At 39.2% G+C, this 27,892-nt stretch overlaps 1 protein-coding gene across 1 annotated transcript in view; it reads left to right on the top strand.

Annotated features, from left to right (window-relative positions):
- The window catches only part of LOC128698293 (uncharacterized), a 618,270-nt gene that overhangs the window by 552,056 nt on the left and 38,322 nt on the right, over positions 1-27,892 (top strand). The window contains exons 4-5 of the mRNA XM_070098678.1: positions 5,278-5,448; positions 16,541-16,722. Coding sequence (XP_069954779.1) covers positions 5,278-5,448; positions 16,541-16,722 — 353 coding nt within the window. The remainder of the gene's footprint in view (positions 1-5,277; positions 5,449-16,540; positions 16,723-27,892) is intronic.

Genomic DNA, 27,892 nt, shown 5'->3' with positions numbered 1-27,892 from the left:
TGGTTTTCGGCCCTTTCATATTTAGGCTGACCTTCTGGAACCGAGGGTCCACTGTACTTCAAACTTATAGTTACAATTTTATTGTTTTAAATTGTGCTAAATTGTACAGTGGCACCCTGAGTTTCGAACTGCTCCCAACTCGACTAATTATGCAAGTGTATTCAATTCAATTCAAATTCAATTCAAACTTTATTCTCTATAAGTATTACAATGCTGAGTTTACAGAATTTGGTTATTGTGTGGTTTACATGTAGTAAAATAATAATTACAGAGTGTACCACTAGAACGCCTAGCATGGCTAGGCATTTCGGGCAGACTTATATTAAATCTTAGGTTTAAAATGTTACAAAATTATGAGATAAGTTGGTATTATGGCTAAGTGACTAAATACTAGTTGTGAGTTTAGCAATGTGAATGCTTTTGTTTTGGCACTATACATAGTTTCAGTATTGGAGTATCACAGGCCAACTTATGACTAGTTAAGATTCATTATTTTGAGATTGAGATTGATATTTCTGTTTATGGTCAAATGGGTGAGTGAGTGTAAGTGTGAACCACCAGGTGGTATTCGTATTATTAGTTGACAGGGTGTATCAGGGAGATAAGATGTTTTCTGATGGTAGTTTTGAAGGTGATGAATGTGTCTGCAGTTTTGGAATTTTCAGGTAAGTGCTTTTGTAAGTGTATTTTTGGGGGTCTGAAATGGACTAATCTAATTTACATTATTTCTTATGGGAACAAATTTGTTCGGTAACAGCACTCGAACAGCCTTCTGGAATGAAGAAAGTTCGAAACTCTGGGTACCACTGTACTTCATATTGTAAATTGTGCTTGATGATTGCTCAACTATTTAATCATTACTTCAAACTTAAAATTCTTTCAACTTTATTGTTTTATATTGTGCTAAATTGTAATACTGTATTTTTTATATACATCAAAACTCGAATTATTCTCTACCGAACTTACTAAAGCCATATAGTGTGAACTAGTCGAGTAGTATTCAATTTTCTTCTATTCACTGTAACTCACCTAATGACCATATATAAAATTACAGCACTGTTATTGCCTTATTAATCTTAAGTTAGTCTTAAGCTTGCCTGAAATGCTTTGCATATAAAGGGGCTTTTGGCATGTTCACCAAATTGTTACACTTTGTACAAACATGTATCATGCTAAAATAAACTTGTTATTGTCGGTTATCATGTTTCTTAGGCTTTCACTAAATGAATAAATATTTGAGTGAGGTACTCTGTAGATTGCTCCAACTGCTATAGTTTTTTTTTTTAGGTTTTTGGGTTTAAATTTAACAAATATATATTCATCACTATTGCCAGTAGATTTAATACATTTGAGTTCATCAGAGTAGTAGATAGCTGTGCCACCCCCTAATTGTTCTGGCTTACAACTGTGTATGGCTGTGTAACCAGGTATGGCAAAAATGTTTGCAATGTCATGCTTTAGCCAGGTTTAGTGTTTGCTCAATGATCTGACATTATAATTGAATACTGTTATGTTATTGTTGGCACTGGATAAACATTCAGACTAAGAAATGAAAGAATAAGGTCAATACTCTTTGTAAAGAAATGGGACAACCAGTCAGAACAAGAGAAGTCAGGAGGTGGTATCAAAATACACCTACCATCCGACTTACGACCGAGTTCGGTTCCGAGAAACCGGTCGTAAGTCGAAATGGTCCTAAGTCGAACTTACTACTGAATATCAACAAAACATTTTTGTAATGACTTTATTTTATTGTTTTATTTTGGTATTTCATGTTTTACTTTACTTTTTATGTTGTTAGTACTGTATTTTATACTGTAAGGTTTAGAATAAACACTGTGTACAACACAAATAGTTGTTTATTTCCCAGAAATTTGGCATAAAAAACATGGTCGTAAGTCGGATGGTAGGTGTACAAGATAAACTGTACAAAGAAATCAGTATGGGAAAGAAAAAACACTATATGAAAGTTTTGTAGGATATTAACATTTTCAGGGTTTCCGACGTACTAGTACGGCCTACGCACCAGGGTTATTGACGTACTAGAATGCCTAAATTCTAGCGCCTTCAAATTTAGCGAGAGAAAGCTGGTAGGTCTACATATGAAAGAATGGGTCTATGTGGTCAGTGTGCGCAGTATAAAAAAAATCCTGCAGCACACAGTGCGTAATGAGAAAAAAAAAATTTTGACTGTGTTTTTGGATTAAAACAGCGACTTTGCAGTGTGTTTTCGTATGGTATTTATGGTTGTATTCTAGTTTTCCTGGTTTCATTTTATAGAATGGAAGGCATATTACAAAACTTGAGATGATTTTGATTGGTTTCACAATGAAGAGTACCTTGAAATTGAGGTCAAAGTAGCAGAAATGTTTGATTTTTACCAAAGTTCAAAAGTAAACAAATCATGCCAAGCGTCCAATACATGTCAACTGGTGAGTCTAATCTTCTTTCACAAATGCGCTGATATTATTTATACCATTTCTACACTAATGCAGTAGTCTGCATAACAGTACATCTTTTATTTTTTGTGAGAATAAAAATTCAAAGTGGAAAGCAAAAGAAATGCAAGAGAGGCCTGAGGACATGACTAACGAACAGAGAACTTGTTATTTTAGTGCCAGGAATGTCTGTCTTGTTTATTCTGGACCCTGTTTGGAAATTGGCATCTTCTGAAATTTGTGTGAAATTGGCAAAATTGCCAATTTCTAACCACTTTATTAGATAGTTGAAATCAGTAAATGGGTGGTCTCTTGTACTCATTCGATAGAAAAAAATGGAGTTCTAGCGAAATAGGTATGATTTTTGTCGACTAGTACACAGGAATTGGCTGAAAATAGGGCTCAAAGTTGGCGAAATCGCCGATGCATGAACATCGTCAAGACCGCTAACTTTGCGAGAGCATAATTCCGTAAGTTTTCCATCAAATTTCATACTTTTGGTGTTATTATGATCGGGGAAAAATTCTCTATCATTTCATAAAAAAAATTTTCTGATAAATTTTCGACCCTGAGAACGAGTTTAGGAGAGGGCCTCTCAGCTCTGAAAGGGTTAATAAGGCAAGAGGAGAAAAGGAAGTATCAGGGAAAGTGGACACAAAAAGCAGATGTAGAAAAACTGTCCCTGCTTTTAACCCTTTCAGGGTCAACAGGCCCTCTCATAGACTTGTTCTCAGGGTCAGCCAAATTTCAAAGAAAAAAAAATTATTTTTTCTTATGAAAAGATAGAGAATCTTTTCCCGATCATAATGACACCAAAAGTATGAAATTTGATGGAAAACTTACGGAATTATGCTCTCGTGAAGTTAGCGGTCACGGCGATGTTTATGCATCGGCGATATTGCCCACTTTGAGCCCTATTTTCGGCCAATTCCAGTGTACTTGTCGACAAAAATCATAACTATTTCGCTAGAACTCCATTTTTTCTATCGAAGGAGTACAAGAAACCACCCATTTACCGATTTCAACAATCCAATACAGTGGTCAGAATTTAGCAATTTTGCCAATTTCACACAAATTTCAAAAGATGCTAATTTCCGAATAGGGTCCAGAATAAACAAAAAAGACATTCCTGGCACTAAAATAACATTTCCTCTGTTCATTACTCACGTCCCCACGCCCCTCTTACATTCTTTTGCTTTCCACTTTGAATTTTTATTCTCACAAAAAAAATAGAAGATTTACTGTTATGCAAACTACTGCACTAGTGTAGAAATGGTATAAATAATATCAGCGCACTTGTGAAAGAATATTTGACTCACCAGTTGACGTGTATTGGACGCATAGCATGATTTGTTTACTTTTGAACTTTGGTAAAAATCGAACATTTCTGCTACTTTGAGCTCAATTTCAAGGTACTTTTCTTTGTAAAACCATTCAAAATCATCTCAATTTCTGTAATATGTCTTCCATTCTATATTCAATATTCAATACACTAAACCTACTCACCATACAAAACATCCATACTTATTACTGCACCTATTACATACATAGAACACTTAACTCTGATATTAACCCTCCCCTCAAACATCTCCTTGCCAACCTCAACAGAACACATGACCATAACACAAGGCACAGATCACTCTTTGATGTTCCTCGTGTCCATCTCACACTATGCAAAAACTCAATGCACATAAAAGGCCCTAAAATCTGGAATTCATTACCTGTAAATATAAAAGAAACACTACCTGTTTATAAATTCAAGTCTCTTCTCAAAGATCACTTACTCACCCAAAACCAAATAAATACTGAATAACTCAACCTTATAAATTGTATATCTTAAATGTTTCTCACAATTATATCACATAAATGTTAAACCTAAAACCCAATCTAACTTTACTATTTTTTTAAATAAACTACCTAACAGAATTCTCCATACGACTGAATGTACAATAATGCATGCAACCATATGACCTGTCTTTGTAATACTCACTTGTACTTTATAGTAATCTGTTTACATTAATGTTTTATCACTGATTTCATCATTGCTTAGTTAATCTTAAGTTAATTTTAAGCCAGCCCGTAATGCTATGCATAGTATAAGTGGCTTTGGCATGCTGCTCTTATCTGTATTTTTTTTTGTACCTCTGTATGTGTGCTCAAATTGTAATAAAAATGAGACCAGGAAAACTAGAATACAACAATAAATACCATACGAAAATACAGTGCAAAGTCGCTGTTTTAATCCAAAAACACGGTCAAAGTTTTTTTTTTTCTCATTACGCACTGTGTGCCTCAGGATTTTTTTATACCATGCACACTGACCACATAGACCCATTCTTTCATATGGAGACCTACCAGCTTTCTCTCACTAGATTTGAGGGCGCTAGAATTTAGGCATACTAGTACGTTAATAACCCTGGTGTGTAAGCCGTACTAGTACGGCCAAAACCCTGAAAGGGTTGATGTTGCAGTTTTATAACTGTAGTGTAAGCATGCCTTTGGCAAGACTGATGGAGTGAATGATGATGAATGTTTTTCTTTTTTGAGCCACCCTTTGGTTGGAAACAGCTGATGTGTTAATAAAAAAAAAAAAAAAAATTATTACATTCATGCACAAGTGCTAATCCCTATATGGATCATACAGCTCCTGTGGAGTGGGAGGTGATTAGGATTGACACCAAGAAAGAGTATAACTACAGTTCCTTTGATCGAAACTCTTCACTGTATCAAGGCACTTCCCAGAGAGGCAGCTACTTGTATTTTATATTTATTTTCATTAACTCCACAAAGGACAAAGAAATCCATTTTAATTTATTGAATGATTTTTTTTTTGTCACAGTTGGCAATGGACATCCCTCGAAACAGAAAGGAAGGAGAACATGTTATGAAGGCACAGGAGACAGCAATGACAGCTCTCCAACATGGATACAAACTAACAGCCAACCAGAAGAACCTCTTGGCACGCATGGACCCCAAAGCAAAGAAAGCAGTGGAAGAGAGAGTCACCAAGGTACAATTCTACTCGTACTCATAATCACAACTGGGTATAGTCACAATACCCAGTTGTGACTTCACAATGGTCCAAAATAGACCAAAATGTTGTCATAAGGTTCCTCTCCTAATATCGGGTTTTTGTGAATGTATGGCACAATTCATACTGACAGATTTTTAAGACATTTTTCTTTCCATCGGTCTTTGGCATTGTTTCATTTGTCTGGTTTATTATGAATATCTGTCAGTGACAGATGATTTAGCCTTTTAAGTATTTATAACATGCTGAATACGTATATTGTACATTATCCATAACTATTGTTTGACAATTAGATATCCTGTTTTTGTTATTGTTGTTGCCGTCATCGTCACATGAACTTGGTTATTTTTAGCATTTTCTTCAAATACTTTTGAGGTTGTCTCTAACATCTTGGTTTGTGGGTCTGCCTGTCTCTGCCATATTGAGCCCTGCTGGCTTTGTAGATGTCCCATCCACCTAATAAACTAAACTGATAACTAAATGGGCTTGTGGGATGACTGTTGCTGACAGCTTAGGCAGTTACCAGGGAAGTCTGGCCACAGGCCAGGCTGCTACAGTAGATAAACTCTCAAGTAAACTCGTATTATGCTTGTATAAATCCAATCAGTGTGGGATGGTGGTAGCTAGTGAGGAGGAAAAAGTTACCAGCAGTGATTTCAAGAGTGGCAGCCACTTTAGGTGGCAAGTGGTTCACAATTCAGGAAGAAGGATGATAGAGAAGATGTGAAGGTAGGAAATCGAGTCTCTGTTCTCCATGACGAGTGTACTTCAGTGGTTAGTGAGATTAGAGGTACCACTGACTTCCCTGCTTATCAAGGTAAGAATATTCTAATTGTGAGAGATTCTCAGGTAAGATATGTGGACCATGCTTTTTGTAACAGAGATAGAAAGGTCAGGCAGAGGGTGTGTCTCCCAGGAGCTGGTGTTGGTGACATAGTCAGCAGGTTGGATAATATTATGTCAGGCAATGGGAACAAGCCCATTATCTGTCTTACTGCTGGTGGAAATGACATCGGGAATAGTAGGAGACAGGAGCTGCTGGATAAGTATAGGTCAGCCATAGATGTAGTCAGGTCTAAGGGAGGGATCCCAGTCATATGTAGCATCTTGCCTAGAAGGGGGAGTGGGCAATGAATGGATATCTAGGGCAATTGGTATAAATTACTGGCTAGACAGGTGCTGCAAAGAACTTGCAATACCATTCATTGATAACTGGGACAGATTCTGTGGCAAGCATGATACGTATGCAAGGGATGGGGTTCATCTCTCTGGGGATGGAGTGGTTGCATTAGCCAATTCGATTGAGGGGGTCATTGATGACTTGTCTAGGACTTTAAACTGATAGATTATAGAGGTATGGGTGTCTGTGAGAAACAATCAGGCTGCAGTACTAGGGTTGAAAATGGCAGATATAACCAGGATACCTCAGGGATATGTTTAAAAGACAATATTCAAAATAAAGTTGCTAGAAATGACAAATCAGTTGATCAAAAAACAAAGAGAGATAGTAGAGGGCAACAAGTGACTAGCTCCCTTAAGGTTTACTATACAAATAGTAGGAGTCTAAGAAATAAGATAGATGAGCTAAGATTACTTGCAAGTGCAGGTAATATAGATAATATTGCTATAACAGAGACCTGGCTCAACTTGAAAGATAGAGAAATGCCCTCTGAATGCAACATACAAGGTTATAAACTATTCCATACTGATAGGGTCAACAGGAAGGGTGGTGGAGTGGCAATGTATGTCAGAGATAATTTAAACTGTTGTGTTAGACAAGATATAAGATTAGAAACATCAGACACAGAATCTGTTTGGCTACAGTTTCTCGAGGGTCGTGAAAAGTTAATTTTGGGTGTGATTTATAGGCCCCTAAACCTTGATAGAGAGTGCAGTAAGCTGCTATGGGACAAAATTCATAAGGCATCTAGATATGAAAATGCTGTGTTAATGGGAGATTTTAACTTTAGACGAATTGATTGGAACAATGTGACAGGAAATCTTGATTCTAGTGACTTTCTTGATACAGTTCAGGATTGCTTTTTAACCCTTAAACAGTCCAAATAGATCGACGTTCAAATCCATAGTGCTCCAAAAGTAGATCTATGTTTTTTTTACACATTTTCAAATGTAAAAAAAAAAAGATGTACATTTTTTTACTTACTTTCAAATGTTGAAAAAACGTATATGTACGTTTGGACCGTTTACGGGTTAAAACAGCTTGTGACAGAACCAACTAGAGGAAACAATCTGCTTGATTTGGTTCTTGCCAACAAAGAATCACTAGTTAATAATCTTGAGGTTAATGATAAGCTTGGGGAAAGTGATCACAAATCACATAGTTTCAGTATATAATGGAATTACCCAAATAACTGCAATCAAATCTCTGTCCCAGACTTTCGTTTGGCTGATTTCATGGGACTGAAAAATTACCTGGGTGGGCTGAATTGGGATGTCCTGAATTTGGGTCAGGTAGGTGATCTTGGTTGCCACTATGATGTTTTTCAGAGCATAGTTCTAGCTGTCCAGACAACTTTTGTTCCATATAGGGAAATTAGCTCTAACAAAAATGATCCCAAATGGATGAACAATAGATTAAAACATCTCATTGGTCAAAAGAGAGGCATATATAGGCATATCAAAAGAGGGGATGGGCAGTTAAGAAATCAATATATTCAATTAAAGAGAGAAATAAAAAAAGGAATAAGAAAAGCAAAAAGGGATTATGAGGCTAAGGTTGCAAGGGATTTGAAGACTAACCCAAAAGGGTTCTTTCAGGTATACAAAAGTAAGATTAGGGACAAGATAGGCCCACTTAAGAGTAGCTCAGGTCAGATCACTGACAGTGATAAGGAAATGTGTGAAATTTTCAATTCTTACTTCCTCTCAGTTTTTACTTGGGAAGATACTAGCAAAATTCCAGAAATAATAGATTATGTAGAACAGGATGATGATAAACTATGCACGATTGCGGTAACTAGTGACATGGTCCTCAGACAAATAGAGAAATTTAAAGCTAACAAATCCCCAGGCCCTGATGAACTGTTTACAAGGGTGTTAAAGGAATGCAAAGAGGAACTTAGCATACCTTTGGGTAATCTTTTCAATTTATTACTACAAACTGGCATAGTGCCTGACAAGTGGAAAATGGCAAATGTAATACCTATTTACAAGGCATGGTCCTTGGGTTCGAACTATAGACCAATAAGCCTTACCTCCATAGTGGGAAAATTTATGGAATCTGTAATTGCCGAAGCAATTAATAGCCATCTCAAAAGGCATGAATTGATTAATGAATCTCAGCACTGTTTTACAAAGGGACGTTCTTGTCTTACGAATTTACTAACTTTCTTCACTAAGGTATTTGAGGAGGTAGATCATGCTATTGAATTTGATATTGTGTATATGGACTTCAGTAAGGGTTTCGATAAAGTTCCACATCAGAGGCTTTTGAGGAAACTTAAGGCACATGGAATAGGAGGAGAAATTTTTTCCTGGGTTGAGGCATGGTTAACGAATAGGCAGCAGAGAGTTTACATAAATGGGGAGAAATCAGAATGGGGGCACGTCACAAGCGGTGTTCCACAGGGGTCAGTGTTGGGTCCCTAGTTGTTCACAATTTACATAAACGACATAGATGAGGAAATAAATAGCGACATAAGCAAATTTGCTGATGACACCAAAATAGGCCGTCCAATTCATTCTAATGAGGATGTTAGAGCACTCCAGGATGATTTAAATAGACTGATGCAGTGGTCAGAGAAGTGGCAGATTCAGTTTAATATAGACAAATGCAAAGTTATAAATGTTGGACAGGAAAATAACCATGCCACATATAAACTAAATAATGTAGATCTTAATATTATAGATTGTGATAAGGATTTAGGAGTTCTGGTTAGTAGTAATCTAAAACCAAGACAACAGTGCATTAGTATTTGCAATAAAGCTAACAGAATCCTTGGCTTCATAGCAAGAAGTATAAATAATAGGAGTCCTCAAGTTGTTCTTCAACTCTATATATCTTTGGTTAGGCCTCATTTAGATTATGCTGTGCAGTTTTGGCCACTGTATTACAGAATGGATATAAATGCACTGGAAAACGTACAAAGTAGGATGACAAAGTAGATCCCATGTATCAGAAATCTTCCCTATGAAGATAGACTGAGGGCAATGAACCTGCACTCTCCAGAAAGGCGTAGAATTAGGGGGGGATATGATTGAGGTGTATAAATGGAAAACAGGAATTAATAGAGGGGATGTAAATAGTGTGCTAAAAATATCTAACATAGACAAGACTCGCAGCAGTGGCTTTAAATTGGAAAAATTCAGATTCAGGAAGGATATAGGAAAGCACTGGTTTAGTAATAGAGTTGTGGATGAGTGGAACAAGCTCCTGAGTACTGTCATAGATACTAAGACATTGTGTAGTTTTAAAAATAGGCTGGATAAATACATGAGTGGGTGTGAGTTGGACCTGACTAGCTTGTGCTATTAGGTTGGATGCACTGCTCCTCCCTTAATTGACATGTCTGACCTCACTAGGTCAAGGCATTGGCTTAAGCCAGTACGAGAATTGGAGCTGCCTCACATAGGCCAGTAGGCCTGTTGCAGTGTTCCTTCTTTCTTATGTTCTTATGTCATCTTGAGGTGATCCTAGGCTCACTGTCCATCTTACCTTCTGTTGCATTGATCTCTGCAACCTTAGCACAGGATGACAGCTTTGGATCCAGTGGATGATCCTGGGACACCTCACAATCCTTTCTATCTTGCCTTGCATATAAATTTTATATAAATTGTAGCTTTCTTACAGGTGACTGGGATTCTGAGAAAGGCCTTCAGCCTTCTCCGATCTTTTTGATGTGTTAGATTTCCTGTGTACTGACTGCAACACACTCCACAGCTGGCCTGTCAGTTGCAGGCCCAACACAGTTCTGTTAAAATGCATCCTGTCTTGTTGGCTGAACTTCAGCTACTTTATAATCTTTCAGGAAACCTACTGAAGCTGTTTTTGTTGCAGTGTCAGCCCATGTCTTTAGTTCTATCCAGTTGCTCCTTGACCTCTGGCCCAGAGGATAGGTGCTGCTTTGTGCAGTTACTGCTGAACACCAGCCTTTGCTGCCTTGAAACTGGTCCTACTTTATTATAGCTATTTCATTCTGGTGGAACTGCATGAAGGGTTTTAATTCCATTACTCTGACTAAAGCATTCTGGGGATTAACCTGCTTAATCTGCACCCTCAAAACCACCAAGTCCTGAGTGTTGATAATTCTCTTAGGTATGTTCTGTATGGCTTTAGGGGTGTTGTAGATTTTCTTCCTTTCTGTCTGTCCTGATCCTGCTTGATCCAGAAGATTTCATCCCAATGGAAGTGTATGTCTTTTTAGAGCATTAACAAGTGTTGTTTCTGTTTCGGACATGAATCCTAGTATCTCCTGTCCTGACCTGGTATTTGGTGTGCTTTCTCCTACACTGTGCTGTACCTGCAATTTGTATCATAACATGTCTTTCCTGTGGCCTGAGGTATGACTGGTTCCTCTAGGCAAGAATATAGGTACTAGAAATCAAGTACCCTGTTTCCACAAGGTACAAATCTAGTGGTACTTAACATCTCCAAGCAGTTTAAACTATCCTTATTTATTTCAGTGGCTTCTGTCTCAATTAATCCCAGTTAACTTCCTCAGCAATTGGCCTTGCACATATTGCATCTGTTGTACTGTATCTTCTATGCAGTTCAGGTGATGTTCTTGATGGATCATCTGGTATCTACCTTCAGCGTGGAAAATCTATTGCTGGTCTACAACAGTTCTCACACATTTATTCATCTTGAATACCTACTTCATGCACCTGCTTTTGTACCTATATTTTCTGTGTTAGCCTACCTGCTATAGGTTGTGTGTGTGTGTGTGACTGCTGAGTTACTGTGCTACCCTGTTACTGTAGCTGATATAAATGTATTGGTCTGCCTGTTGTATCATGGTGTGGGTTACTGTTATAGCTGTTATATAAATCTAATGTTGATAATCTCCCATGCCTCTCATTGTCTGCCACCTGTCTATGCATGTCCGTCAAGCAAGCTAAGCTTACCTTATGGTGTGCAGAGTCTAGGCTTCATGTATGCTTTCTATTTTGTCACTTAGATATCTTATATATACCAATTTAGTATATGAAAAAAATGACAAAACACTACAAAAATACCAAAAACAATACAAAACACTGTAAAAACACTACATGAATGCAGGGTTAAACCTTAATAAAAAGCTAATCAGAAAAACAATTCATTATTGTACATGTACAGTAATTACAGAGTATCTCCTCAGTCTCAAAAATCAGAGTTCTTTCTTCTTCTTTCATTCAACACACTGGCTGTATCCCGCTGAGGCGGGGTGGCCCAAAAGGAAAAATGAAAGCTTCTCCTTTCACATTTAGTAATATATACAGGAGAAGGGGTTACTAGCCCCATGTCCCCGGCATTTTAGTCGCCTCTTATGACACACATGGCTTACGGAGGAAGAATTCTGTTCCACTTCCCCACGGAGAAAAAATCAGAGTTACATTAAACAAAAATTGATTTCACTGGGTCACTGTTGTTCTCTCTCACTACTGTAATGACCATCTGCTTTTACTGTCTCTAGCTCTGACTGCTGATTAACTATGACTGATACATTTGATGTATTTTGGATGAGTTTTGAGAGTTTTCCTAGTCTCACAGCTCAACCCTGATATACTAAAGGTTTATTGTAAATGTGTACAGTATAGTGAATCCTCAACTTAGCAAATCTCAATATAACAAACTTTTAAAATATTAGGCAAAATTCACTGAGTAAATTATACTTTTACTGCTTGATTTTCAGTGTTTATCACAGTATATCTGTAAAATGTGTGTACAGTGCTATACATAAATAACCCACACATAGAGGAATGAAACCTGTGTGTGTTATTTGTGTATTGTTCCAGTCATGGTATTTTTTTTTTTCTCAACAAGTCGGCCGTCTCCCACCGAGGCAGGGTGACCCAAAAAGAGAAAGAAAATTCCCAAAAAGAAAATACTTTCATCATCATTCAACATTTTCACCACACTCACACATTATCATTGTTTTTGCAGAGGTGCTCAGAATACAACAGCTTAGAAGCATATATGTATAAAGATACACAACATATCCCTCCAAACTGCCAATATCCCAAACCCCTCCTTTAAAGTGTAGGCATTGTACTTCCCATTTCCAGGACTCAAGTCCAACTATATGAAAATAACCGGTTTCCCTGAATCCCTTCACTAAATATTACCCTGCTCATACTCCAACAGATCGTCAGGTCCCAAGTACCATTCGTCTCCATTCACTCCTATCTAACATGCTCGCACATGCTTGCTGGAAGTCCAAGCCTTTACCCCCTCTCTCCAACCCTTTTGAGGACAACCCCTACCCCGCCTTCCTTCCCCTATAGATTTATATGCTTTCCATGTCATTCTACTTTGATCCATTCTCTCTAAATGACCAAACCACCTCAACAACCCCTCTTTTGCCCTCTGACTAATACTTTTATTAACTCCACACCTTTTCCTAATTTCCACACTCCGAATTTTCTGCAAAATATTTACACCACACATTGCCCTTAGACAGGACATCTCCACTGCCTCCAACCGTCTCCTCGCTGCTGCGTTTACCACCCAAGCTTCACATCCATATAAGAGTGTTGGTACTATTATACTTTCATACATTCCCTTTGCCTCCATAGATAACGTTTTTTGACTCCACATATACCTCAATGCACCACTCACCTTTTTTTCTTCATCAATTCTATGATTAACCTCATCCTTCATAAATCCATTCACCGACATGTCAACTCCCAAGTATCTGAAAACATTCACTTCTTCCATACTTCTCCTCCCCAATTTGATATCCAATTTTTCTTTATCTAAATCATTTGATACCCTCATCACCTTACTCTTTTCTATGTTCACTTTCAACCTTTACACACATTCCCAAACTCATCCACTAACCTTTGCAATTTTTCTTTAGAATCTCCCATAAGCACAGTATTATCAGCAAAAAGTAACTGTGTCAATTCCCATTTTGAATTTGATTCCCCATAATTTAATCCCAACCCTCTCCCGAACACCCTAGCATTTACTTCTTTTACAACCCCATCTATAAATACACCTACCATCCGACTTACGACCACTCGACTTACGACCGTGTTTTTTATGCCAAATTTCTGGGAAATAAACAACTATTTGTGTTGTACACAGTGTTTATCCTAAACCTTACAGTATAAAATACAGTACTAACAACATAAAAAGTAAAGTAAAACATGAAATACCAAAATAAAACAATAAAATAAAGTCATTACAAAAACGTTTTGTTGATATTCAGTAGTAAAGTTCGATTTACGACCATTTCGACTTACGACCGGTTTCTCGGAACCGAACTCGGTCGTAAGTCGGATGTAGGTGTATATTAAACAACCATTGTGACATTACACATCTCTGTCTAAGACCTACTTTTACCGGGAAGTAGTCTCCCTCTCTTCTACACACCCTAAGCTGAGCCTCACTATCCTCATAAAAACTCTTTACAGCATTTAGTAACTTACCACCTATTCCATATACTTGCAACATCTGCCACATTGTTTCCCTATCCACTCTATCATATGCCTTTTCTAAATCCATAAATGCAATAAAAACTTCCCTACCTTTATCTAAATACTGTTCACATATATGCTTCAATGTAAACACTTGATCTACACATCCCCTACCCACTCTGAAACCTCCTTGCTCATCTGCCATCCTACATTCTGTCTTACCTCTAATTCTTTCAATTATAACCCTATCATACACTTCTCCTGGTATACTCAGTAAACTTATTCCTCTATAATTTTTACAATCTCTTTTGTCCCCTTTCCCTTTATATAAAGGGACTATACATGCTCTCTGCCAATCCCTAGGTACCTTCCCCTCTTTCATACATTTATTAAACAAAAGTACCAACCACTCCAACACTATATCCCCCCCTGCTTTTAACATTTCTGTCATGATCCCATCAGCTCCAGCTGCTTTACCCCCTTTCATTCTACGTAATGCCTCACGTACCTCCCCCACACTTACATTCTGCTCTTCTTCACTCCTAAAAGATGGTATACCTCCCTGGCCAGTGCATGAAATTACCGCCTCCCTTTCTTCCTCAACATTTAAAAGTTCCTCAAAATATTCCCACCATCTACCTAATACCTCCCTCTCCCCATCTACTAACTCCCCTACTCTGTTTTTAACTGACAAATCCATACTTTCCCTAGGCTTTCTTAACTTGTTTAACTCACTCCAAAAATTTTTCTTATTTTCATTAAAATTTATTAACAGTGCCTCTCCCACTATCTGCTCTCCTTTTGCACTCTCTCACCACTCTCTTTACCTTTCTTTTACTCTCCATATACTCTGCTCTTCTTATAACACTTCTGCTTTGTAAAAACCTCTCATAAGCTACCTTTTTCTCTTTTATCACACCCTTTACTTCATCATTCCACCAATCACTCCTCTTTCCTCCTGCCCCCACCTTCCTATAACCACAAACTTCTGCCCCACATTCTAATACTGCATTTTTAAAACTATTCCAACCCTCTTCAACACCCCCACTACTCATCTTTGCCCTAGCCCACCTTTCTGCCAATAGTCGCTTATATCTCACCCGAACTTGCTCCTCCCTTAGTTTATACACTTTCACCTCCCTCTTACTTGTTGCCACCTTCCTCTTTTCCCATCTACCTCTTACTCAAACTGTAGCTACAACTAAATAATGATCCGATATATCAGTTGCCCCTCTATAAACATGTACATCCTGGAGCCTACCCATCAACCTTTTATCCACCAATACATAATCTAACAAATTACTTTCATTATGTGCTACATCATACCTTGTATATTTATTTATCCTCTTTTTCATAAAATATGTATTACTTATTACCAAATCTCTTTCTACACATAGCTCAATTAAAGGCTCCCCATTTACATTTACCCCTGGCACACCAAATTTACCTACTACTCCCTCCATAACATTTTTACCCACTTTAGCATTGAAATCCCCAACCACCATTACTCTCACACTTGATTCAAAACTCCCCACGCATTCACTCAACATTTCCCAAAATCTCTCTCTCTCCTCTACACTTCTCTCTTCTCCAGGTGCATACACGCTTACTATAACCCACTTTTCACATCCAACCTTTATTTTACTCCACATAATCCTTGAATTTATACATTTATAGTCCCACTTTTCCTGCCATAGCTTATCCATCAACATTATTGCTACTCCTTCTTTAGCTCTACGTCTGTTTGAAACCCCTGACCTAATCCCATTTATTCCTCTCCATTGAAACTCTCCCACCCCCTTCAGCTTTGTTTCACTTAAAGCCAGCTTCTTCTCATTCATAACATCCACAATCATCTCTTTCTTATCATTTGCACAACATCCACACACATTCAGACTTCCCACTTTGACAATTTTCTTATTCTTTTTAGTAATCTTTACAGGAAAAGGGGTTACTAGCCCATTGTTCCTGCCATTTTAGTTGACTTTTACAACACGCATGGCTTACGGAGGAAAGATTCTTATTCCACTTCCCCATGGATATAAAAGGATATAAAACAATTACAGGCTTTCGTTTTACACTCACTTGGCAGGACGGTAGTACAAAACGATCATCCGAATGCGACAGTTTGTACTTGTATGTTTTCTGTGGAGTTCTACTTCACTCCATTCGGTCAGTACTGGCACCTGAACATACTTATGGAATGAAAAAATATCGTTAACCGGGGGTCCACTGTACTTACCTGGGTGGTTGCTGTCTACCAACCTACTACCTATACATGGTATTGTGCCTTTTTATTCTTTCTGCACAGTACTATATTAGGTATATAGCAGAATATTAATTTTTTTTTTTTGGTATTTTTAACTAATTTAACAGATACACTGGGAAAATCCTCCTATTAGTCTCTTTTAGAGAGGGTTTTCTGTATTCTAAATTCTAGATTAAATACATTCAGGGCATTGTGCATTACTGACACTGCTTTCTGTTTAAGATGCGGGGAATACAAGAGAAGGCTTATATGGAACACCTTCGAATGAAGAAGCAAATAATCCCTCTTCATGGTGGAGGAGAGAAAATTATATCATCACCACGCTTACAAGTGCGCTTTCCAGTGGCCTTGAAGAAGCTCAATCCAGAGAAGTGGCCACCACAACACAGGATATTTCAAAATTTGTGAGTTTTTCTCTTTAGTCCTAGTTAAGTAGTTTTTTTTTAATTTTTTACTAACACATCGGCCATTTCCCACTGAGGCAGGGTGACCCAAAAAAGAAGAAACACTTTCATCATCACTGTCTCACCAGAGGCATGCCAATACTACAATTCAAAAGCTTCAACATATCTCTATCTCTCCTGTATACATATATAGTTATAGTATAAAACAGATGAAGAAAGAGGCAGTTAAAATTGTTTTGTTAAGCGGTAGGTAGGTACTACCTGGAGAGGGTTTTGGGGGTCAATGCCCCCGTGGCTCAGTCTGAGACCAGTTCTCGTGGTGGATCAGGGTCTGATCAACCAGGCTGTTACTGCTGGCTTCATGCAAGTTGACATACAAACCATAGCCCGGCTGGTCAGGTACTGACTTTAGGTGCCTGTCCACTGCCTTCTTGAAGACAGCCAGGGGTCTATTGGTAATCCTCCTTATGTATGCTGGGAGGCAGTTGAACAATCTTGGGCCCCGGACACTTACTGTGTTGTCTCTCAGTGTACTCGTGACACCCCTGCTTTTCATTGGGGAAATGTTGCATCTCCTGCCAAGTCTTTCGCTCTCATAGGGAGTGATTTTCATGTGCAAGTTTGGTACTAATCCCTCTAGGATTTTCCAAGTGTATATTATCATGTGAACATCAAAATGGTATACAATACCGACAGGTTGTTAGGAAAGACACATATGCAACAGTTAGACAACTTTATTAGTCAGATAGTTCCTGACTATGGAACTGAACTTCTCCAGGCCGAGGGACTGACAACCTCAAATTCTACGACTTTAAGGGTGATGGACTGATTACATCGTCTTCACATCTCTACTGTTCCTGCCTACTTTCTGTATTCGACTGAAGAAGCCTACTGTGTAGGCGAAACGTTTCGGAATAAAGTTGTCTAACTGTTGCATATGTGTCTTTCCTAACATATTATCATGTATCTCTCTTGCCTGCACTCCAGGGAATACAGATCGAGGGCCTTCAACTGTTCCCAATAATTTGGGTTCCTTATCATACTTGTGTGTGCCATGAAAGTTCTTTGTACACTCTCCAGGTCAGCAATTTTCCCTGCCTTGAAGGGGGCAGTTAGTGTACAGCAGTGTTCCAGCCTAGAGAGAAGCAATTTGAAGAGAATCATCATGGGCTTGGCATGCCTAGTTTTGAAGGTTCTCATCCATCCTATTATTTTCCTAGCAGATGCGGTAGATACATTGTTGTGGTCGTTGAAGGCGAGATCCTCTGACATTATCACTCCCAGGTCCTTCACATTACTTTTTCGCTCTATTGTATGGTTAGAATTAGTCGTATACCCTGATACAGTTTTAATTTCCTCAAGTTTTCCATATCTGAGTAGTTGAAATTTCTCTTCATTGAACTTCATATTGTTTTGAGTGGCCCATTTAAAGTTTTTCATTATCTGTCTGACAGATATAAGGACGAGGAATAGAATGGGAGCAAGTACTGTGCCTTGTGGAACAGTGCTGCCTCAGACTTTACTCTGTTTACTATTACTCTTTGTGTTCTGTTTGTCAGGAAGCTATAGATCCATCTACCAACTTTTCCTGTTATTGCTTTATCACGCATTTTGTGTGCTATTACACCATGATCACACTTCCGAAAGCTTTTGCAAAGTCTGTGTATACTACATCTGTACAGTATTTTGTTTATCCTGTACAGCATCCAGGACCTTGGTATAGTGATCCAGTAGCTGGGACAGGCAGGAGTGACCTGCTCTAAACTTGTGTTGCCCTGGGTTGTGTAACTGATGGGTGTCTAGGTGGTTGGCAATCTTTCTGCTTAGAACCCTTTCAAAAATTTTTATGATATGGGATGTTAGCACTATCGGTCTGTAGTTCTTTGCAATTGCTTTACTGCCACCTTTGTAGAGGGGGGCTATGTCTGTTGTTTTTAGTGAGTGTGGGATGACCCATGTCCATGCTCCCTCTCCATAGAATGCTGAAGGCATGCGACAGGGGCTTCTTGCAGTTTTTGATGAACATTGAGTTCCATGAGTCTGGGCCTGGGGCAGAGTGCATAGGCATGTCATTTATTGCCTTTTCAAAATCTTGTCGTGTTAGGATAATATCCAAGATTTTTGAGATGACCAGATTTTGGGTCTCATTCATAAAGAATTCATTTGGATTGTCAGCCCATAGTCTGGGCAGCGGTTCGCTGAACACTGTGTCGTATTGGGACTTTAGTATCTAGCTCATTTCTTGGCTGTCATCTGTGTATGTCCCATCTCACCTAAGCAGGGGCCCAATACTGGATGCTGTTTTTCCCTTAGATTTGGCATAAAAGAAAAACTATTTCTGTTTTTTTCAATTTCCTTTATGGCTTTTAGTTCTTCTTGCAATTCTTGTCTCCTGTAAGAAAGCCTAAGCTTTTAACATGGTATTGCCTTAGGTGCAATAACATTCATGAACTGTTAGTGTGCAAAAGGTAGAAGAGCAGGATTTTAAATTACACACCAAAATGAGCTACAGGGATGTTTGGAAGTACAGTGGAACCTTGACTAACGAGTGCCTGAACGTATGAGTTTTTTGAGATATGAGCCCTCCCTGGGTTAATTTTTTGCTCTGAGTTACATGCCAACATTTCAGTTACGAGCCAGTTTTCCCTGCTTCCCCCTCGACCCAAAACCTGGACACCTCGCTTTTTATTTTTTATTTATTTATTTCCAATTTGTGCACACATACAGAGGTACAAAAAAAATACAGATAAGAGCAGCATGCCAAAGCCACTTATACTATGCATAGCATTACGGGCTGGCTTAAAATTAACTTAAGATTAACTAAGCAATGATTATTATTATTATTATAATCAAAAAGAAGCGCTAAGCCACAAGGACTATACAGCGCTGCTACTAAGCAATGATGAAATCAGTGATAAAACATTAATGTAAACAGATAACTATAAAGCACAAGTGAGTATTACAAAGACAGGTCATATGGTTGCATTCAATTAGGTAGTGATTCTGTTAGGTAGTGTATTTAAAAAATAATAAAGTTAGATTGGGTTTTAGGTTTAACATTTATGTGATATAATTGTGAGAAACATTTAAGATATACAATTTATAATGTTCAGTTATTCAGTATTTATTTGGTTTTGGGTGAGTAAGTGATCTTTGAGAAGAGACTTGAATTTATAAACAGGTAGTGTTTCTTTTATATTTACAGGTAATGAATTCCAGATTTTAGGGCCTTTTATGTGCATTGAGTTTTTGCATAGTGTGAGATGGACACGAGGAACATCAAAGAGTGATCTGTGCCTTGTGTTATGGTCATGTGTTCTGTTGAGGTTGGCAAGGAGATGTTTGAGGGGAGGGTTAATATCAGAGTTAAGTGTTCTATGTATGTAATAGGTGCAGTAATAAGTATGGATGTTTTGTATGGTGAGTAGGTTTAGTGTATTGAATATTGGTGGAGTGTGCTGCCTGTAGTGAGAATTTGTTATCATTCTAACTGCAGCCTTTTGTTGGGTAATTAGTGGTCTGAGATGGTTAATTGTTGTTGAGCCCCATGCACAAATTCCATAGGTGAGATAGGGGTAAATAAGAGAGTGATATAGGGCCAGGAGGGCTGACTGTGGAACATAGTACCGTATCTTCGATAGTATGCCTACAGTCTTGGAAATTTTCTTAGAAATTTGATGTATATGTGTATGAAATTTGAGTCTATTATCAAGGTGGATTCCTAAGAATTTTCCCTCTGTTAGTTTTGTGATAGGTGATCCATTTATCATTATGTTAAGAGGGACATCTGTAGCTCTGTTACCAAACTGAATGAAGTAGGTTTTGTCAATGTTTAGTGTAAGTTTGTTAGTCCTCATCCAGGTAGATATTTTCTGTAATTCGGTATTTACAGTATTGGCTAGCGTGACTGGGCTCGGGTGAGAGAAGACGTATGTAGTGTCATCTGCAAATAGTGTGGGTTTGAGTAATTGCGAAGCATTTGGAAGGTCATTTATGTATAGGAGAAAGAGAAGAGGGCCAAGGACACTTCCCTGTGGGACACCAACTGTAATTGGTTGCGCAGAAGAGTTTGCCCCATTTGCGTACACATATTGGCTTCTGTTGCTGAGGTATGACTTGAGGTAGTTGAGGGAGTGCCCTCTTATACCATAGTGTGACAATTTTACGTGGAGCAAGTCATGGTCAACTGTATCAAAAGCTTTACGTAAGTCAATGAAGATCCCCAGTGGGACTTCTTTTTTCTCTATTGCAGTGTATATATGTTCTAGCATGTGTATAATAGCATCATTAGTATTTTTATTAGGCCTGAATCCAAATTGGCAGGGGTTGAGTATGTTTTGGGAGATAAGGTAGGAGTAGATTCGTTTATGAATTAATTTTTCGAAGATTTTTGAGAGAGGGTGTAAGTTGGATATTGGCCTATAGTTATTCAACTCTGTTTGGTCTCCTCCTTTGTGGATCGGGGTGACCCTTGCTATTTTGAGAACTGTAGGGAAGGTGGAGGATTCAATGGATTTGTTAAAGAGTGTTGCAATGATTGGTGATAGCACTTGTGACACTTTTTTGTATATAAAGGGTGGTAAGGTATTTAAATCTCCTGCCTTGTTTTTTAGTGCGTTGATAATAAGGGAGACTTCGTATGGGTTAGTCGGAGCTAGGAACAGTGTGTTCGGGTAGTTGCCGGTGAGGTAGTCATTTGGTGGGGTATCTGAGCTTGGGATTTTATTGGCAAGGTTTTGTCCTATAGTGGAGAAGAAATCATTGAGTCTGTTTGCTTGTTTATCTATGATTTCATGCTTTAATTCTATGGAAATCATCCTCTTTTTCTTCTCAGCTCTGTGCTTTACACTTACTTTCTTAGGACACATGCTTAGAAAAATGAAATTTGGCCAAATGACTGTCAAAAATGTAAGTAAAGCATGAGAGAGCCGTTTCCACAGCGAGGTAAACAGTGCACTGAGTCTGCGGCGTTCGTTATTATTTTAACCCTTTCAGGGTCGAGAGGCCCTCTCCTAAACTTGTTCTCAGGGTCAAAAATTCTTCGTAAAAAAAAAAAAAATTTCTTATGAAATGATAGAGAATCTTTTCCCGATCATAATGACACCAAAAGTATGAAATTTGCTGGGAAAACTTATGGAATTATGCTCTCACGAAGTTAGCTGTCTCACCGATGTTTACACATCGGCGATTTCGCCAACTTTGAGCCCTATGTTCGGCCAATTCCTGTGTGCTAGTCGACAAAAATCATATTTATTTTGCAAGAACTCCATTTTTTCTATCGAATGAGTACAAGAAACCACCGATTTACCAATTTCAACTATCCAATAAAGTGGTTAGAAATTGGCAATATTGCCAATTTCACAGAAATTTCAGATGCCAATTTCCAAATAGGGTCCAGAATAAACATGACAGACATTCCTGACACTAAAATAACAAGTTCTCTGTTTGTTAGTCACATCCCCAGGCCTCTCTTATATTTCTTTTGCTTTCCACTTTGAATTTTTATTCTTACAAAAAATAGAAGATTTACTGTTATGCAGACTACTGCATTAGTGTAGAAATGGTATAAATAATATCAGCGCACTTGTGAAAGAATATTAGACTCGCCAGTTGACGTGTGTTGGACGCTTGGCATGATTTGTTTACTTTTGAACTTTGGTAAAAATCGAACATTTCTGCTACTTTGAGCTCAATTTCAAGGTACTTTTCATTGTGAAATCAATCAAAATCATCTCAATTTCTGTAATATGTCTTTCGTTCTATAAAATGAGACCAGGAAAACTAGAATACAACCATAAATACCATACGAAAATACAGTGCAAAGTCGCTGTTTTAATCCAAAAACACGGTCAAAGTTTTTTTTTTCTTATTATACACTGTGTGCTGCAGGATTTCTTTTATACTGCGCACACTGACCACATAGACCCATTCTTTCATATGTAGGCCTACCAGCTTTCTCTCACTAGATTTGAAGGCGCTAGAATTTAGGCACTCTAGCATGTCAGTAACCTTGGTGCATAAGCCGTACTAGTACGTTGAAAACCCTGAAAGGATTAATAATAATAATAATAATATAATTATTATTATTATTTGTGAAGGCTTACTCAGCTCTGTAACAACTTCAGACAGTATTACCAAAGATTAGGTAAGATAAGATAAGATTTCGTTCGGATTTTTAACCCCGGAGGGTTAGCCACCCAGGATAACCCAAGAAAGTCAGTGCGTCATCGAGGACTGTCTAACTTATTTCCATTGGGGTCCTTAATCTTGTCCCCCAGGATGCGACCCACACCAGTCGACTAACACCCAGGTACCTATTTGCTGCTAGGTGAACAGGACAACAGGTGTAAGGAAACGTGTCGAAATGTTTCCACCCACCGGGAATCGAACCCGGGCCCTCCGTGTGTGAAGCGGGAGCTTTAGCCACCAGGCCACCGGGCCACCCAAAGCTGGCTCCTCCTCAGGAAAATTAATGAATAGAAAAAGAAATAATAACAGACAAACATAAACACTTTATTATATATAAAATATAAAATATAAAACACTTAAATATGTAATATTAATCCTACATTAAAGAAAATGAAAAATGAAAAATATAAATGATAACTGAATTCAACGCTAATATAAAACTTGGGTGTCTGGTGTTGGTGACACTGGAGAGACCTGGAGAGAGTTCCGGGGGTCAACGCCCCCACGGCCCGGTCTGTGACCAGGCCTCCTGGTGGATCAGAGCCTGATCAACCTGGCTGTTGCTGCTGGCTGCACGCAAACCAACGTACGAGCCACAGCCCGGCTGGTCAGGAACCGACTTTAAGTGCTTGTCAAGTGCCAGCTTGAAGACTGCCAGGGGTCTGTTAGTAATCCCCCTTATGTATGCTGGGAGGCAGTTGAACAGTCTCGGGCCCCTGACACTTATTGTATGGTCTCTTAACGTGCTAGTGACACCCTTGCTTTTCATTGGGGGGATGTTGCATTGTCTGCCAAGTCTTTTGCTTTCGTAGTGAGTGATTTTCGTGTGCAAGTTCAGTACTAGTCCCTCTAGGATTTTCCAGATGTATATAATCATGTATCTCTCCCGCCTGCGTTCCAGGGAATACAGTTTTAGGAACCTCAAGCGCTCCCAGTAATTGAGGTGTTTTATCTCCGTTATGCACGCCGTGAAGGTTCTCTGTACATTTTCTAGGTCAGCAATTTCACCTGCCTTGAAAGGTGCTGTTAGTGTGCAGCAATATTCCAGCCTAGATAGAACAAGTGACCTGAAGAGTGTCATCATGGGCTTGGCCTCCCTAGTTTTGAAGGTTCTCATTATCCATCCTGTCATTTTTCTAGCAGATGTGATTGATACAATGTTATGGTCCTTGAAGGTGAGATCCTCCGACATGATCACTCCCAGGTCTTTGACGTTGGTGTTTCGCTCTATTTTGTGGCCAGAATTTGTTTTGTACTCTGATGAAGATTTAATTTCCTCGTGTTTACCATATCTGAGTAATTGAAATTTCTCATCGTTGAACTTCATATTGTTTTCTGCAACCCACTGAAAGATTCGGTTGATGTCCGCCTGGAGCCTTGCAGTGTCTGCAAAGGAAGACACGGTGCTGTGGCTGACATCCTTGTCTATGTCGGATATGAGGATGAGGAACAAGATGGGAGCGAGTACTGTGCCTTGTGGAACAGAGCTTTTCACCGTAGCTGCCTCGGACTTTACTCTGTTGACGACTACTCTGTGTTCTGTTAGTGAGGAAATTATAGATCCATCCACCGATTTTTCCTGTTATTCCTTTAGCACGCATTTTGTGCGCTATTATGCCATGGTCACACTTGTCGAAGGCTTTTGCAAAGTCTGTATATATTACATCTGCATTCTTTTTATCTACTAGTGCATTTAGGACCTTGTTGTAGTGATCCAATAGTTGAGACAGACAGGAGCGACCTGTTCTAAACCCATGTTGCCCTGGGTTGTGTAACTGATGGGTTTCTAGATGGGTGGTGATCTTGCTTCTTAGGACCCTTTCAAAGATTTTTATGATATGGGATGTTAGTGCTATCGGTCTGTAGTTCTTTGCTGTTGCTTTACTGCCCCCTTTGTGGAGTGGGGCTATGTCTGTTGTTTTTAGTAACTGTGGGACGACCCCCGTGTCCATGCTCCCTCTCCATAGGATGGAAAAGGCTCGTGATAGGGGCTTCTTGCAGTTCTTGATGAACACGGAGTTCCATGAGTCTGGCCCTGGGGCAGAGTGCATGGGCATGTCATTTATCGCCTGTTCGAAGTCATTTGGCGTCAGGATAACATCGGATAGGCTTGTGTTAACCAAATTTTGTGGCTCTCTCATAAAAAATTAATTTTGATCTTCGACTCTCAGTCTGGTTAGCGGCTTGCTAAAAACTGAGTCCTATTGGGACTTGAGTAGCTCACTCATTTCCTTGCTGTCATCTGTGTAGGACCCAGCTTGTTTAAGTAGGGGCCCAATACTGGATGTTGTTCTCAACTTTGATTTGGCATAGGAGAAGAAATACTTGGGGTTTCTTTCGATTTCATTTATGGCTTTTAGTTCTTCCCGCGATTCCTGACTCCTATGAGATTCCTTTAGCTTAAGTTCGATGCTTGCTATTTCTCTGACCAGTGTCTCCCTACGCATTTCAGATATATTGACATCTTTTAGCCGCTCTGTTATTCTTTTCCGTCGCCTGTAAAGGGAGCGCCTGTCTCTTTCTATTTTACATCTACTCCTCCTTTTTCTTAGAGGAATAAGCCTTGTGCATACATCGAGTGCCACCAAGTTAATCTGTTCTAGGCATAAGTTGGGGTCTGTGTTGCTTAGTATATCTTCCCAGCTTCTATCGGTTAGGACTTGGTTTACTTGGTCCCACTTTATGTTTTTGTTATTGAAGTTGAATTTGGTGAATGCTCCCTCGTGACTAGTCTCATTATGTCGGTCTGGGGCTCCACGCATACATGTCTGAACCTCAATTATGTTGTGATCTGAGTATATTGTTTTTGATATGGTGACATTTCTTATCAGATCATCATTGTTAGTGAAGATGAGGTCTAGTGTATTCTCCAGTCTAGTAGGCTCTATTATTTGCTGGTTTAAATTGAATTTTGTGCAGAGATTTAAAAGCTCATGTGAGTGTGAGTTTTCATCAGAGCTGCCTCCTGGTGTTATTACTGCAACAATATTATTTGCTATATTCCTCTATTTTAGGTGCCTTAAGTTGAAATCCCCCAGGAGCAAGATGTTGGGTGCAGGAGCTGGAAGATTTTCCAGACAGTGGTCAATTTTTAACAGCTGTTCCTGGAATTGCTGGGATGTTGCATCCGGAGGCTTGTAGACTACCACAATGACTAGGTTTTGGTTCTCGACCTTTACTGCTAAAACTTCCACTACATCATTTGAGGCATTTAGCAGTTCTGTGCAAACAAGTGACTCTGCAATGTACAGGCCAATCCCCTCCCCCTTTTGCCTGTTCACTCTGTCACATCTGTATAGGTTGTAACCTGGGATCCATATTTCATTGTCCAAGTGATCCTTTATGTGGGTCTCAGTGAAAGCCGCGAACATTACCTTTGCCTCTGCAAGCAGTCCATGGATGAAAGGTATTTTGTTGTTTGTTGCTGGCTTTAGACCCTGTATACAGTGGACCCCCGCATAGCGAACGCCTTGCATAGCGAACAATCCGCATAGCGAACGCTTTGTTCGCCAAAATTTTGCCCCGCATAGTGGACAAAAACCCGCTCAGCGACCTTCGTCCGAGACGCGTCCATTGTTTACCAGCCAGCCTCCGCGGTAACATTCAAGCATACACTCGGAATATTTCGTATTATTACAGTGTTTTCGGTGCTGTTTCTGGAAAATAAGTGACCATGGGCCCCAAGAAAGCTTCTAGTGCCAACCCTGTGGTAAAAAGGGTGAGAATTAGTATGGAAATTAAGAAAGATTTTGAAGGGTTTGGGGCTAACCCTGAGAAGCCTATGCCAGTTGTGGAATCCATTGTGCCTACTTCAAAAATTAAGGAAATGTGTGCACAGTGGGTTGAACTGCAAACCTTTATGGATGAAAATCACCCTGACACAGCTGTTGCAAGCCGTGCTGGTGACTATTTCAATGACAATGTTATGGCCCATTTTAGACAAATCGTAAAGGAACGGGAGGTACAGAGCTCTATGGACAGATTTGTTGTGCGACAGAGGTCCAGTGACTCTGAAGCTGGTCCTAGTGGCATTAAAAGAAGAAGGGAAGTAACCCCGGAAAAGGACTTGCTACCTCAAGTCCTAATGGAAGGGGATTCCCCTTCTAAACACTAACACTCTCTCTCCCCTCCTCCCATCCCATCAATCATCACCAGATCTTCAATAAAAGTAAGTGTCATGTAATTGTGCATGCCTTATTCAGTTTGTGTGTACTAAAATTAACATTTTTTTGTGGTAAAAAAAAATTTTTTTCATACTTTTGGGTGTCTTGCACGGATTAATTTTATTTCCATTATTTCTTATGGGGAAAATTAATTCGCATAGCGAACATTTCGCATAACGACCAGCCCTCTTGCACGGATTAAGTTCGCTATGTGGGGGTCCACTGTATTTGCAAAGAAGAATGTCATCGGATTGGTGGTATTGTTGGCACTGGGGGGGGATTTTTTTTCCGGCATTAGTATCTGTATCTGTTGGTTTGGAGTGGAGGCCATCGACTGTGGTTCCACTCCAGGAATGACTGGATTTGGTGTACGATTTCTGCCATTTCCTGCCAGTTTTTTTTCCTTCCTGGCACTAAAAAACCTCTCCCTCTTGAGTGGCTGTGGCTACCCAGGTTTTCCCATGGCCTGGATGTTTTGTATCTTTTTGTACCCTTTAGATGGTGTGCCTGGCAATTTAAGTTATAGCACAGTCTTTCCTGTACTGAAGAGGTACACATTTCAGGGTGAAAAAGCTTACAGGAAGGGAGTTTGCATTTTCCTGTTGTCATATGGGCATGGCATTTTCTAGGGTGGTCATAGTTGCATGTCCCGTCTGTTTTTCCAGATTTCCCATGTCTGCAGATACCAAGTGCATAGTATGTGCACAGGCTTGGTTTCCATTTGCCTTGGGTTTCTGTGACTGTATTCCCTGTTGGTGCATGTTTCCCTGTCTTATTCCTATCCTCCCTAGCACCAACAATGGAGCTCCCACCAGTTG

The sequence above is a fragment of the Cherax quadricarinatus genome, chromosome 63 (genome assembly GCF_038502225.1).
Source record: "Cherax quadricarinatus isolate ZL_2023a chromosome 63, ASM3850222v1, whole genome shotgun sequence".
NCBI classification, from domain to species: Eukaryota; Metazoa; Arthropoda; class Malacostraca; order Decapoda; family Parastacidae; genus Cherax; species Cherax quadricarinatus.
The sequence above is the reverse complement of the archived record's forward strand: the minus strand, read 5'-3'. Positions and strand labels throughout refer to the sequence as shown.